This window comes from Cupressus sempervirens, chromosome 9 (genome assembly GCF_028749045.1).
Source record: "Cupressus sempervirens isolate cs-2001-9-10 chromosome 9, ASM2874904v1, whole genome shotgun sequence".
Taxonomy (NCBI): Eukaryota; Viridiplantae; Streptophyta; class Pinopsida; order Cupressales; family Cupressaceae; genus Cupressus; species Cupressus sempervirens.
The window spans coordinates 274004769-274020901 of record NC_143126.1 but is presented as its reverse complement, the minus strand read 5'-3'; the positions used below and the strand labels follow the sequence as shown (position 1 = coordinate 274020901).

The 16133-nt window shown below is 34.7% G+C and overlaps 2 protein-coding genes across 3 annotated transcripts in view; one reads left to right on the top strand and one right to left on the bottom strand.

Moving 5' to 3' along the window:
- The window catches only part of LOC149538513 (F-box/RNI-like superfamily protein), a 237747-nt gene that overhangs the window by 61407 nt on the left and 160207 nt on the right, over positions 1-16133 (bottom strand). The window lies entirely within an intron of this gene.
- On the top strand, positions 711-1592 carry LOC149538514 (uncharacterized). The gene is made up of 2 exons (XM_089802840.1): positions 711-942; positions 1050-1592. Exons 1-2 carry the CDS (start codon positions 721-723, stop codon positions 1428-1430), a joined length of 603 nt encoding a protein of 200 aa, XP_089658966.1. The 5' UTR covers positions 711-720; the 3' UTR covers positions 1431-1592.

The following is a 16133-nucleotide window of genomic DNA, read 5'->3' as shown; positions in this document are numbered from 1 at the left end:
AGGCTGAGGACATACAAATGTTTGTCACAAACCACCACATGACTCAATCTCTTTTCAGGAACTACTCAAAATTGGAGCTATTGAAGGTAAATGAACTTGAACTCAAATTAGTAATTTAATTTTTAATATTTGACAATTTATGATTTTTCATATTTTACTTGTGCAATTGCCAATGTGTATACTTTTCTTAGTTTTCTAAAATATGTATCTAATAGTTGTTTTTTGCTCTAATTTATGTCACAGGTTGCTGAGACCCGTTTTGCATCACATATAATCGTCTTAAGACGACTTGTGCAAGTGAAAGATGCACTTCAAGGTATGGTAATCAGCAACAATTGGGGTGTATGGAAGCAAAAGAACACTGAAAGGGCAAACAAAATAAAGGATAGGCTATTGGCTAACTCATGGTGGGAACGTGTGGAATATCTCCTTAAGATCACCGAGCCCATTATGAGCATGCTTAGGTACACTGACATGGATAGGCCTTGCCTTGGAGAGATCTATGATGGCATAGACTCAATGATTGAGAAGATCAGGCAAGTTATAAATGAGCAGGAGCAAGATTCGCAAGAGACCTTTTTCAAACAAGTGCAAAAAATTATTAATGAAAGATGGAACAAAATGACCACTCCATTACATTTGCTTGCCTATGCCTTGACCCCCAAATACTATAGCTCACAATATTGTGATCTACCAGGAAGATTGCCACCATATAGAGATATGGAAGTGTCTGAGGGGTACCAGGCAGCATTTAGAAGAATATTTCCTGATGATGATATAAGAGATCTAATCATGGATGAGTTCATAGCATTTGTCAATGCTACAGGTCTAAGTAATGATGCTCTTCGTCATCGGTTCAAGAAGCATGCTCATGGTTGGTGGTACCTCCATGGCCAAAAATTCCAAACATTGCAGCCCCTTGCAATCAAAGTTATATCACAAGTAAGTTTTATTTTATTTTTTAATTAGCTCACTTTATCTTCAAAAGAATTTTTTAATAAGATTGAATTAATTCCTTTTTAATTGCCTACCTTATGTTGTCTTTATAGGTTGCTAGTTCTTCTGCATCAGAAAGAAATTGGAGCACCTATTCTTTCATCCACTCGGTGAAGCACAATAGGTTGCAATCAAAAAGAGCCGAGAACCTGGTATTTGTGCATAACAACTTGCGCCTTCTTTCGCACAAGAGTCAAGAATACAAAGAAGGGGAGACAAAGAAGTGGGATGTAGATGCAGAGATTGCGGACTTGGATGCTTCCACTGCTGCGCTTACAATTGATGATTTTGATGACTTTGATGTCAATACCATTGTTGATTCTGCTGCTGATCCCATTGGCCTTGGTGCAAGTAATAGCATAGGCGAAGGAGGAGATGAAGAAGAAGATGAAGAAGAAGAAGATGAATATGAAGAAGATGAAGATGAAGAATGAACTTAGAACTAGAAATTCAGAATTTTAATAGATTTTCATTCTATTAGTTACTGTTAAACATTGAACGTGAAACAATGACACTTGAACGTGAAACAATGACACCATTTTAAATGTTTTGAATCTTTCATCTTTGATGTTGAAGTTGATTGAACTATGTTACTATATGATGGTATGCTCACCATGATACATTGATATGTTATTGTTTATGCTGTTTTAAAGTTTTAAATGTGTTTATGGTACTATGTTACATTCTAATTTTAACTCATGCTTCATAAAAATGTATATATATATATATATATATATATATATATATATATATATATATATATATATATATATATATATATATATATTTTTAATTTTTACATGTTTTTGTACTAATGAACCCAAACGAACCCAAACCCCTTTCCAAAATTTCGTCGAACCAGCGAACCGATTCTCGAACCCGAACCCAGAACCGAACCACGAACCGGCAACCTAGTATATATATATATATATAGAGAGAGAGAGAGAGAGAGAGAGAGAGAGAGAGAGAGAGAGAGAGAGAGGAATATATCAGAAATTGAGTTAGACATTATTCATAAAATACAGTTTAGTTATTCTACACCAATATCGATCAATATAATTTAGATGGTATCAGAGCCAAATTGGTAGAGAGATTGCTAAACTAATAAAAGTGAGATCATAGTAAACAATGTTAGAGTCGAGGATACACTTGGAGCAACAAACTTCTTCTCATGGAAAATTTGAATTACAACAATCCTCGAAGAATTGCAATTAGAATCATTCATTGAATCAGATATTTCAATACCTGAAGATGAGGCAGAAAAAGCCACTTGGAAAAGACAAAATAATAAAGCCAGGAAAATCATTGTTGATTCGGTAAAAGATCATATTCTTCCCTCCATATCAAATCTCAAGAAAGCATTCGAGGTATTCGAAACAATTAAGGATACATTTGAGATCAACAACTCAAATAGATTGCTTACATTAAAAAATCAACTTGTGAATATAAAAATGAATAGAGTGAATCTCATCCTACTTTGGAAGAATTTCTGAAATAAAGAATCAACTATCTTCTATTAGAAACAAAGTAGAAGATCAAGAATTATCAATAATAGCACTTAGAGGATTATCTATATCCTGGGAAGCATTCATCCAAGTCATCAACGGACTGTCAATGCCAACTTTTGATCAACTTAAAAATGATTGCACCTCAGAAGAATCAAGACTAATTTCTAGAGGGATCATTTCAAATCAAGAGGCAGAAAATCAAGCTCTCTTCTCAGTCTCTAATAACAAAGGGAAGAAGAGAAAATTCAAAGGAAAGAAAAATGATAAACGAAAAGGAAACAATAATTACAAAAGAAATGATTTCTCCAAAGTTCAATGTTATAAGTGTGAGAAATTTGAACATACCTTCAGAAATTGTTGAGAAAGGGAGAAGATTCTAGCTTCCTTGGCCAAAACAAAGATTCTAGATTCTAGCTTCCTTGGCCAAAACAAAAAAGGAAGATTTGTTATTCTACTTAGCTCTATCAAGTGAGTTGAAATCCAATGAAAATGTGTGGATAATAGGCAGTGGTGCATCTCGTCACATAACAGGATTCAGAGAAAAGTTTGAAACTTTTGAAAGTTATACCAATGAAGGAGTCACTATTGGAGATAACTCCACCTATCCAGTAAAAGGAATTAGGACTAGTTGTATAAAAACTAAAAACTGGGGTTAATCTAAACTTGAAAGATGTTCTTTTTGTACTTGGCATAAAAAGGAATCTAGTATCATCTTCGAACTTGCTAATGAAGGGTATCAAGTCACCTTTAATGAAGACAAAGTTTTGTACTAGCCTAAAAATATTAACCTTAAGAATGTTATCGCCATAGGGACGAGAAATGGAATGCTATATAAATTGTGTAACATTCAAAAGCAAGCCCTAAATCACAAAGTGACAAATCCTAATGAAATATGGCATAGAAGGTTCAGACATATTGGATTCAATACACTACCAAAAGTAGAAAAAAACAACACTAGAACACCTAACCTAAATTCAAACCATATAGGCATTTATAAAGGATGTGCTCTTGGAAAGTATGTAAAAAGACCTTTTCCTCCTAGCGAAAACAAGTCTAAATCAGTTTTGGAACTAGTCCACACTGATTTATGTGGACCTATGCCAACACTTCCTCTAGGAGGATTCTCATACTACATAATCTTTATTGATGATTTTTTTAGGAAAACCTAGATCTATTTTCTAAAAGTCAATAGTCAAATGAGGTCCTATTAAAATTTAAAGAGTTCAAAGCAATTGTGGAAAACCAAACATCAAAAAGAATAAACACTCAAGTTCAGACAATGGGGGCGAATATACCTCTGAAAATTTCAAAGATTTCTACACCTCTATTGGGATTAAGGAGTATATTGTACCTTATAATCCTCAATAGAATGGGGTGGCAGAAAGAAAAAACAAAACCACTATTGAAGTAGCAAAAGCCATGCTACATGATCAAAATTTACACTTCTCATTCTAGGTGGAGGCTACTAATACTGTTGCATATATTCAAAATAGATGCCCACACTCAATCCTAGAAAAAATAACTCCTGAAGAAGTCTTTACAGGACTAAACCTGACCTAAGTCATCTCAGAATATTTGGCTGCCCCTTTACATTCACATACCTAAAGAAAAGAGAACCAAGTTAGAACCATCCGAAAAGAAAGGAATATTTGTTGGGTACAATGAAAACTCCAAAGGGTATAGAGTCTATATACCTGGGCAGACATTAGTTGAAATTAGCAGAGATGTCAAATTTGAAGAAAACACTGCTTTTAAACTATCCACTAGTACAGAAGATGAGCCCATCACAAAATTAGATGAAAATCTGCAAACTGAAAAATCAGAGGGAGAACATATCAGAAGAGAATGAACTACTACCGGACACTGAATATAGAGACGTCTCTAATATCAAGAAAAGGCCTATATGGGCAAGGAAAATGATTGAAGAAAATAATGTTTAACCAGATGAAATCTCTAGAGAGAACAAGAAAACCATAAATAAATCTTGTTACACTGCACTAGTAACTAAGCTTACAAAATTTGAACCATCAACTATTGAAGAAGCCTTGTCTTGTCAAGGATGGAAAGATGCTATGGTCAAAGAATACCAATCCATATTATAAAATGATGTCTAGGATATTGTAACTAGGCCAAAAGACAAATCAATTGTTTCATCAAAGTGGTTATACAAAATCAAATATGCTTCAAATGGCAGTATTGAAAAACATAAAGCACAGTTTGTTGCTTGAGTTTTTTCCCAAAAGGCAGGTATTGACTATGAGGAAACCTTTGCTCCAATTGCTCGATACACTTCATTAAGGACAATTATTGCTATTGTAGCATCCAAAGGATGGAAAATTCATCAAATGGATGTCAAGACCACATTTCTAAATGGAGTCATTAATGAAGAAGTATATGTCGAACAACCTAAGGATTTTGTTATAAAAAATAAGAATCTATATGTATGTAAACTAAAGAAAGCTCTTTATGGCCTCAAACAAGCACCATGAGCTTGGTATGAAAGGATAGATAGCTACGTCTCCAAACTAGGATACTCCAAAAATGAAGCTGATCCTAACATATATTTCAAAATATCTAATGGTGACATGTTAATACTTGTTTTATATGTTGATGACCTATTGATAACAGGTGAAGATCAATTAATTGAAAGATGCAAACAAGATCTTATGGCTGAATTTGAAATGAAGGATCTAGGCCTACTACACTATTTTTTGGGTCTAGAAGTATGTCAAAAGAAAGATCACATTCTTCTAAATCAAGGGAAGTACACCCATGTCATCTTGACTAGATTTGGGATGCTGGACAGAAAACCTATAGCAACTCCAATGGAAACAAATCTACACAAGCTAAAAGAAGAAATTGTGAATTCAAAGTCTATTGACCCCACTCTCTGTAGACAAATCATTGGATCACTTATGTATCTAGTAAATACTAGGCCTGATATCTACTATGCCACCAATGTCTTAAGTCACTTCATGTGTAAACCAAAGAAGATTCATCTGATCGCTTTTAAACATATCTTGAGATATCTACATGGCACTATTGGTCTAGGTTTGAAGTACAAAAATGTTGAGATTAAACTTGAAGGATATATTGATTCTGATTGGGCTGGTTGTTCCATAAACCGCAGGAATACTACAAGGTGTTGCCTCAGTCTAGGATCAGCAATGATATTCTGGTTCAATAGAAAACACCCAACAGTTGCCTTGAGTTCCACCGAAGCCAAGTATATGGCAGCCTCCATGGGAGCACGCAAAGCAGTATGGCTAAGAAAGATATTATTTGCACTCTTTGAAAAGCAACTAAGTCCTACATTGATTCATTGTGATGATCAAAACTGCATCAAATTTTTTGCTAATCTTGTTTTCCACAATCGATCGAAGCACATCGAGACTCCTTACCATTACATAAAAGACATGGTTGATAGAAATGTTATCAAGCTGATTTATATCAGCACTAATGAGCAGAACGCTAACATTTTCACCAAGCCTCTTGCAAGGTTGAAAATAGAGTACATCAAAGATAAAATTGGTATGACAAATTTGTAAATACATTTGTAAGTTAATATATTCATGAATAATTGAAATTAGATTGTTTGCAAACTTGTGTTATGAAAGGTGACGATCTTTCATATGTGTAAGATCACTATTGTAAGGTTACAACCTTATCAATAGTTGATTTATCTCCTAACAACAAAATGTGTTAGAGCAAAGTGTTATCATGGTTCTTCGGGCCAGATTTTTCCGGACACCATGAAAATCAATTTGTTATGGTTCTTTCGGCCGGATCTTGCCGGCCACCATAACTTAATAGACCACACTTAAGGTGGTGGTTAATCTTGTATTACATCTGCTTCAATTCCCTCCTTGCTAAAAATGGAGTGTTGAGAATGTTAGCATTATAGCAAATTGAAGCTAATATTGATTAACTTTCATAAGCATATAATACATGTAAATTTTAATGAGAATATTCATATATATATATATATATATATATATATATGAGTAACGAGACTCGCCGCGAGTCGGGCGAGTCTCCCAAGTCGGCGAGTCTCACTTGGCTTGCTGGGTCAAAATGACCCATGACCCGGGCTTGACGGGTCAGGTGAGGTGACTCGCCTAACTCACGAGTTAAGGTGTGACTCACGGGTCAAGACTGACTTGACCCAGCCAAAAAAATTAATTTTTTTAAATATATATATATATATATATATTTTATAAGTTTCTAGAGGTTGGTATGAATAGTCTCAAGATTACAAAAGTTTGCTCTTTTATTGTGTCTATTTGTAATTTCGTATTGATTGAGAATGAATTACTTATAAGAATTGACTCAATTTTTCAATTTAGCCTATTACTAAGGTAAAAATAATATTTTAAATGTTGATAACACGGAAATGGTCTCTTCAAAGTTTGGGATTTGGATTCTTATCCATTACTTATTCAATTGCCTGGAATGACGAGAATCAAGATTAGTCCAGATTTTAGAAGTTCCTGCAATTTTTGTAATAATGTTTTCAGTTTTCTTTCATTGACCAGATTAATTTAAATCCAATATGTGAAGAGTGTTGAATTTAAAGGCCTGAATCATGTGTATTTGGTTTTGATTCTTATTTAACTAGTTCCTAGGAAGTTTTTAATCCTTTCCTCAACCATTGACTATTTTTGAATAGTTATTTCCATCAGATTTAACTTTTAAGTCGCAACTCTAGATGAGACCAAATAAACATCCATAGAAAAATATATAAAAATCTTAAACACATACATATTTGTAGCCTGAAAACAAGAATTAGGTTCAAACAACCACCTAGGATGTATATAAAAAACTAAATGAACTTAGAAGTCAAAATTGTACTTTATTGTAAATTTTTCAAACTTGAATGTCATGATAGATATTCATAGCTCAATGTTGAATTAAGAATAGCAACATTGAACTTCATATGGGTCTTGACTCTTGATAATGATCTTCATTGTTAACATCAACATTAGATGTAGGTAGATTTGAAGAAATAAGTGTCATTTGTAGTATGTACTCACAAAAAGTTTGTTGTCAAGTTGACTCCTCAAATAATGAAATCAATGTATGTTGACGTATGTGATCAAATTACCTTCTATTTCATGATGTTATTGTGTCTTTAAGCTTTATTCAATAATGAGTGCATAGAATGTTCTTTAAATCTTTAAAAAATTCAAAATTTCAAGGTTTTTTCACTTTGCCGAGTCACTACCGAGTCCGAGCTAGGTCCGAGTTACGTTACTATATATATATATAAACTTTTGTTTTGTATATTATCATTAAATGCTATTACCGATTTAGTCTTAATATACTATTGGTTGTGTTAAATCAAAAGCCAATTGAGGATATTGACCGGCTATGTCTTTAAGCAATATGTCTAGAGACATGACCACGTAGGGTCATGCCCCTACATGGGCATATATACGCCGAGTTCAAGACTACAGATAAAGATCAATCACAATGGTAATAGGAATCTCAATCAAGAACATATGATCTGAACATAAATATATATCTGCTATAACCTTTGATCTACCTTATACCTTCAGTTAATACACAAGAAATTTGCATACGTCAGAACAAGGTTATTGGTCTTTAGCACAAGATATATATAAAGGAATATATCAGAAATTGAGTTAGGCATTATTCTAATCGTCACATTATTCAGAAAATGCAATTTAGTTATTCTACACCAATATCAATCTATATAATTTTCAATAACTTTAGGCGATTGGCTAATGATTTAGATAGAATTTTGCAAATTAAATTACAAAGGGCTATTGGTCCAAAGACCTCTAATTCAAAATAATTTGATTTTTTTGGTATATGTGTGATAAATGTGTTATTAATTTCTGTTAGCAAGGTTCCTAAATTGTGAGTGGCTTCTAGGGCCTCATATAACTCCTAACCTATTATTTGCCAACATTTCTAGAAAAAAATTGTGTTGAACCCATTTGGGCCTGGCACTTTATCCGGATGCATTTGAAAGAATGCCTCCTCTATTTCTTTGAAAGTGAATTTACTATTTAGCCATTTGTTATCCTTATCTAATATTAGCTTGGGCATACTTGATAACATATCCTATTGATCATGTAGATTGGATCCATTAGTGTCATTGTATATATTTTCAAAATTATTAACAAATTTTGTGGCTATATCTTTTGGTTCTTGTAACCAATTATTATTTGTTCCTCTAATTTAGGTGTTTCTATTGATATTTCTCCTTTGTTTCATACTGTTATGAAAGAATTTTGTGTTTCTATCACCTTCCGCCTACCTAGTTTCATGAGAGTTTTGTTTCCAAAATATTTATTCTTTTGATAGGATATCCTGACATTTTGATTAGGTAAAAGTAGGTTTGAAGGGGACCTGAAACCCCAAACAAAAAAGAACCAAAGTCAGAAGTTGGTTTTTCAGGGACCAACAACCCAGAATATCACAGTAGAATTCAAAGGTTGGTTTTACAAGGACCAACAACCAACATATATCAACAAAACAACAGAGACCAAAATTTCAAAAAACACCTAAATAAAAACTTAGATCAAATCTTTAATAGCACCAGTAATAGATGTGCCTAAAACAACAACCTCTTTGAGAGAGTCTTGAATATTCTTCGCAGGAAGCTAGAGGTCTGCTTTTTTAGTGCTTTGTCTAGTTCTTCTACTTGAATCACCAACCAACACCGGTGCATGACCAGTCGAGTTAGCTTCATCCGGAGAAAGTTTTCCAATAGAAGCAACAGCAAGCAGAATGGACAAGATAACACCCTGCATACCCATCTCACTGTCCTTAATTAGTTTTTTAAGGGAAGCTTCATAATCCTGAAGTTTAGTTGGGATGTTCCCAACTAGAGATTCCAACTCCCTCCGCTTCTTACTTTCTTCATCTAGCTTTACCTGTAAAACTAGGGACTTCTCCTAAAAGGAAGAAACAGATAAGTGAAGCTTTTTAATTTCATTATACATCCAGTTGTCCATCGCCATCCCAATATTAGCTCTATCTTTGGCTTTATTCAAAAATTCCAGAACATTATCATCACCCTCAAAATCATCATTCTCTAGAATTTTTTTTTTTCCAGCTTTTCCTTAAAGTCTTAGTTTTGGGTATTTGTCTGTAACAAGATTAATATCTTCATGATCGTATTTGGCCAAAGAAGCATTAGTTGACATTGGATCAAGGGAAAGGGTAGCATTAACAAGGGAGTTCTCAGCACACTCTGTATCCAATGTATGGGTAATCAGGTTTATTAGCCCATCTTTGTCATTATTACTATTCTCCTTCCTATCATTCTTATCATGCAAGACCTCCTTATTCACCATCTTTCCACTATCCTCTTTAATGATAACACCCTTGGTCTCAAGGATATCCTGACGTTTGGCTAGTAACTGTTTTTCTTTATAATAATTGTCAGCATCCATACCTTTATTGATTACTACATTGTTTAGGTCTACAAGTTCTTGTTCTATACTTAGCTTCTCTTCAAAAATGTTACCAAATGTTTCTTTATTTCACTTTATAATTTTGTTCTTCATAAATTTTAGCTTTGAGACAAAGAAAAACATTTTGGAACCATCAAACTTGCCTTCATTCCACCACTTTCTAATTAAATCCATAAAATATTTATTATGAAACCACATGTTTTCAATTATGACAAGGCTTCGAGTGGCTCCATTAGGTTCCATAATTTCTTGTCTAACTAGGAAATGGTCCAAACCAAATAAATTTAATGTTTCGTATTTGAGAGAGTGGTTGAAGATTCCCAAATATCCTATAAAAAATAATCTATCGAATTTTTCAGCTATTCGGTTGAAGCCTACTCTTCTATTGTTATATGTGAAATTACCATTGATGTTCTTAATATCTAGCAGATTATTATTGTTTACCCATTGGGTAAAATCTTTTTGAGCTTGTGGTTGAAAGAGGAACCCCCGAATTTTCGTTGATATTAAGTATTGCATTAAAGTTGCCTCCTAGTATATGATTTTCTAGAAGGTTCGAATACAAATGGTTGCTTAAATCTATCCATAATGCTATCTTTTGACTATTTTTGAGTTGGTCCATAAACATTAGTCAATATAAAAGTTAGATTGGAATTAATAGTTTTAAGTCTCCCTAATACACAATTATTATGTTTGGCAAGAGGTTTAGAGGGTAATTTCCTAGGATTCCAAATTATCGCTAAGCCTCATGACACTCCTAAAGACTCTACCCATACTGCCTAACATGCGCCTAGTTTTTTCCCAAATTTGGTTGCTTCTTTTGTACTTAGTTTAGATTCTTGAACTAAAATTATATGAGTTAAAAAAAATTAGATATCTTTTAATTAATCTTTGTTTGTTAGGGGCATCAATGCCCGTAACATTCCAAGTTGTGAGTTTCGTTGGGCCTTGGGAAGGAAATGTAATGTTCCCATTTTTAGCAGGTTCTTGCAGTTGGCTAGGTCACTTCACCATCACGACCCTCGTGAGCTGACAGTAGGATTTAAGGGTCTCAGTTGTGTGGTTATAGGCTTTCCAGTAGCCTATGGAGTGTTTTGGCTCCATAAGTCAATCTATTGGTTCCAATGAGCTCAGTTGAGTCAAAGGAGTTGGAGGATGCTCTCAGTTTTTATTTCGGGCTTCTAGTTTGGGCTCCAAGAATCTTGGAGGGAGCGTCTATTTCTAATAAGTCACCCAATCAGGTTCATTCATCGTCTTTCATCATCAAGATCACTTTGGTTTTGTCAGATTTCAATTTTGATGCTTCTTCAGTTGTTTTCACAAGATGGATGAATTATTATTATTAGTCATCTAAATACACTAAGGTTGCTATTTTTGTTGGTGTTGTTGGTTGGTCACCTCAATATCATAGCTCGTTGGAATTGGAACAAAAAGTTTTAAATAATGGGAACAAGAAACAGTGGCCTTACATGTCAGAATTTCAAGTTATGGTGGAAAATGTCATTTTCAGAGCCAAAAGCAATTAATTAATTAGTTTATAATGGCACTTTATTATGTTTTAGTGTTGTGTGTGTGAAATATCCCTAACCGGATATTTACTCAATTTCCCTTTTATCAGTATACTCAAGAGTGAATATTGCAGATGCATTATGAACACAATCGAAACCAGTAGAAATCCCAACAGATATTTAACCAACTTCTTGAATATAATATTCAAACTCAGCTATTGGCAAATGTAATATGATACAACAAATAAACCAAAAGATTCTCCACAAGATTATAACCCTTTATTTACAAAATAACATTCAAGATTCGAGCATTTAACAATGCGTTACAAACCAGTAAGATAAAGGACCAACAAACCCTTACATGTCCTTAAAATATGTTATTGCATTATACAACAATAATACAATAACCAGCACTAACAAATCCAATCTTAAATACAGATTAACAATCAGATTGGAATACTAGAATAAGAACCTGTAAGCGAATATGAAACACCTAAACTGATGTCTCCCCGGACAATGGATTTGCATCCATTGTCTACCAGCACAAGGGGCTACGTCCTCATACTAGCTGAAAGCTGAAGTTTTCCAAATACTCTCGCAAGAGAGAATTGAAATCTGAAATAATAAATCAAGCATGTTGAGCCTCTTTCCCTTTTTAATACACAAACTAAGACTCTTCAATTCCCCTCTAGCTTTCATCATATTCCCTTGTAACTCTTCAACTTCCCTTTGGAATTTCATCTTATTCCTCCTTGACCTTTTGCCCTCTTTATAACATTAAATTGACCTTTTAATAATTTGAGTCTATGCTCTCCTAGTCAATTTTAACATTATATATAATAAGACTTCAATATTTCTAATGTCCCAAAAAGAGGACATTAGAAATCTCCCCTCCTTAAAATTGCTTGTCCTCAAGCAATTAGTACCAGGATCCCATATGTATCGGCAAGTAGACCTTTAGCCCAAACTGAAAGCAAATCCAGACACACTTCGAAGCAAGGTTTCACTCTACAACCCATCCATCAACCCAATTCCTAGGTCCCATATAAAACTAAGAAATATCATTGCACCTGTAAACTATACAACTCTACTTATCCTCGCATCCAATCTCAAACTGAGTAGAGTTGTAACCAAATCCTCAAGAAGCCATAGATATATGCTATCAACACCTGGATCCCAAACCCTGTTGTCATAACCAGCCAATATGATAAGGTAAAAATGTATACATGAACTATGCATAACCCAGTAGATGGTGACAATCCAGCCTAAATAGATGACGTAATAAACAAGCCGCTCAAATATTGAGGGTAGCACCCTGGGTGCAACAAATACCATACTATCATCATCAATCTAGAGAACCTCCAAGTACATAGGTACTATGAATAAGAATGAGCCTGAAAGAGCATTCCCTATGATCAACACATAACTCTCCTCAATACTACACCAAAAACTATCCAAAGGTTGATGTAAAAAATCCAACCAACTCCTGTATGGTGTGAAATTAGGAACCCTATGTGGACTAATCGAATGATGCACAACCTTAGTCAAATCGCCACTCCCATCCTATGACCAGGTTTCACTGTTAAGAACTGTAGCTTGATTCGAATCTCTTAAGTCAAGATCATCCTCTTCCTGGAATCCAAGAGGAACTCTTTCCTCTACCTTAAAAAGTGGGTTATCGGAAATCCAAACAGCATCTACCTCAAACAGAGGGTTGTCTATAAGCTGAATGTGTTCTGAAGTTTTGGAACTTGATCACTTGGGGCAACTATTCAAAGCATACGTCTACTGAATGCCATCAAGTTCATCAATTACCTCTAGAAAAAAAATTTGCCTCTCTTTATCCTCTTGTTCTTGTGAGTGATTCGATATCCTAATCTGATTTTCTGCTTCCTGAAGGGAAATCCGAGCATCATTTAATGCCTCCTATGTTTCCTTGAGCTCTCTATTAAGCTCCTTAATCTCATTCCTTTTTTATTCACCTGATCAACATGTGTTTCAGCAACCTTAAGAATGTTATCCCTATCGGAAAGCAAATACAAATATTCTGATTTCATAGCTTCAAGAGCTGTTTTGATCACTTGCAAATCAGAAACAAGTCATTCTTCTTCCACTCCCTTATGAACCTTCTTGTAGAGATTCTCAATCATCTTGTGAGTGCTATCATAATGTACCAAAGATGCCACAACCATTTCTTCATTAAACTTCAGCTGGTTTCTAAATGCATGCATTTCATTATCATATTAATACAGCTCATCGTCTTGTAGTGTCATCTTGGCTTGTTCCTCTGAATTCCTGTCATGGGCATAAAAAATATATGGTTCATCACACAAAAATTCCAATCTGCTATTACCTTATGTGCAACTGTCCTCATCAACCTATTTGTCAACACTAACCTCCAATTCACCAACATAAAAACTTGCACCCTGGATAACATCTTCTACATGGTCATTGGAAGGCTATAAACTAATGGTAGTTGACTAATCTTTTTTTTCAAGAACCTCTATTTGTTGATCATGATTTTCTGGAAATTCCTCGTACACATTTTTGCCCTGGACCCTTGCAAGAAGATCCTAAACCAATTCTGAATACTTCCTCTTTGCCATCTCAGTCTTATTTTGCTGCTCTAGATGAAAATCCAAGTAATCATTGAATGATGGATCATTCTAAATTCAAGTAGCAAGTTCTTTATACTCTCCATAAGTGTCGAGTATTTCTATTCTTATATCGGATTCAAAATCCTGGGCTAACTGCTTTTGTAGCTTCATAGTACCTTTCATAATTTTCCAATCTCGTATTTCCCCCCCTTGGCTAATTACTACTAGTCTAACAAATCTTTAGATTCTCTATTGGCTATCTTTAGCTGCAGTCTGGGCAAATAGTTCTCAAGATTTGAGTTTGATACCATGGAGTATCCTCTAGTGGCTAAATTTTGGTGTTTGATCCTCAATTCAATTACACTGCCCTGCAAGATTCACTGCTCATTGCTCACAATAGTCCAAGAACCAAATACATAACCTCTTGCATATGAGAGCTATAATCTCGAATCAATACCTGTGAGCTTTATAGGAATAACATGAATCACCTATGAATATCAAGCTGAATGTAAATCTGCTCCTGTCACCAATGATAAACATCAACTGAAGTGATGCTAGAGTATCATCTTGTCAACAAGGACAAATACATAAGGAGGGTAACACCATCTCCAATCTAATATTCCAACAACTCCTATTCTATGCTATACGGTGCTTGTTATCTATTCGGCACAATTGTTACAGACCTAGTGTGTTTCAGTCCTTTCACCTCTATTCGTCTAGTTCTGTCGTTAAAAATCCTGTACTACAAATGCCACCACCCACAATCTGCCTGTGAGTCACTTAGTATCAATTTCAAGCACCTTCCCTGGCTCCTGAATTCCCAATATCCCTGTTTGATGCAGTCCCAATATGAGCAATAAATTTCCTCAATAATTATCCTGACACCTCAAGATTTGCACCCCACGAAACAACATTGGCTATCAAAAACATAATCTGTATTCCCAAAAACATTTGACGGTCCCACCTCATAGTCGAAATCCCAAACTAGAAAGAACACGTCAGATTGAATTAACATTTGTATGAATTGGCAACCAACTCCCAATAAGAATTTTATTCCAACTTTCCTCTTCTCCGGCCTAATACTCAAACGATTGATAAAGTTGTCAGGGACTTTCATTTTAGTAACGGTTGTTGGTATTCCGAACTCCAGTTGTCGTTTAACTTTCTAATCTCCCTCAAACGGTGAGATATGGTTGGTCATGAGTTTTGAACCAAAACCATCATGGAGACTTCTGGAGACCACTGTCACTTCCTCCGATTGCAAAGTATGAGAAAAAAGTCCTTCAAAAACCTCTACCAGTTCCAAATGCAGCAAATGAAATGAATCTACCACCTTTTAAAAGGAAAACACCCTCTTCCCGTCAAGCACTACAGCTCGCAAGTTATTTATGATGTTTGTTGAATATAAACGGTGAAAACTAATTCATCACCATGAAGTTGTGTGGATACAGTAATGGCAAGGAACCATTTTACCTCACGAGCATACATGTTTGGGTTCTTAACAAGGTGCGAATTAATTTCGGTGAATTCTTATCCCTGATACTCTACTAGCCACAATCACAACAGTCCTAGAATATTTGCCAAAATAGCAAATGACAAATATATATATATATATATATATATATATTTTTTTTTTTTTTTTCTTTTTTTTTTTTTCTTTTTTTTTGTTTTATGTGATTATGTAACATTCGTCTCATATTCACAGCATCTCCTGTTACTTCTGAGCTACACCCGCCATCTCTAAATTAAAAGAAAAGAAATTGACATTACACTGATAAGAAGGTGTCGCCACGAAATTCTGGCAGCTTATTCCAGCCCTGTCATTCCTAAAAATTCCTGTCAGTGGAGACTCCAGAATAAATTCCCTCGGGTAAAGGAAATACGTTTAGGCGGGAGTTTTGAATTTCAAATGGGTCTTAACTCCCCACAAATCGACAAGGAGGCGTTATGCTCGTGAAGCCACATCTGTAGCAATTAGAATATTTGTAGTGCCATTGCAAAATTCCAGGAATGAAATCCCACACTGTCCTCTGAGTTGCTATTTCTCCCTTCTCCTTACAGACTTCTTTAATTAAT

Excerpts from the sequence above, each read along its gene's own strand:
- LOC149538514 (XM_089802840.1), top strand. The coding sequence starts at position 721 with ATGGAAGTGTCTGAGGGGTACCAGGCAGCATTTAGAAGAATATTTCCT. Across the intron at positions 943-1,049 it reads CAATCAAAGTTATATCACAA|GTTGCTAGTTCTTCTGCATC; the intron begins GTAAGTTTTATT and ends TTGTCTTTATAG.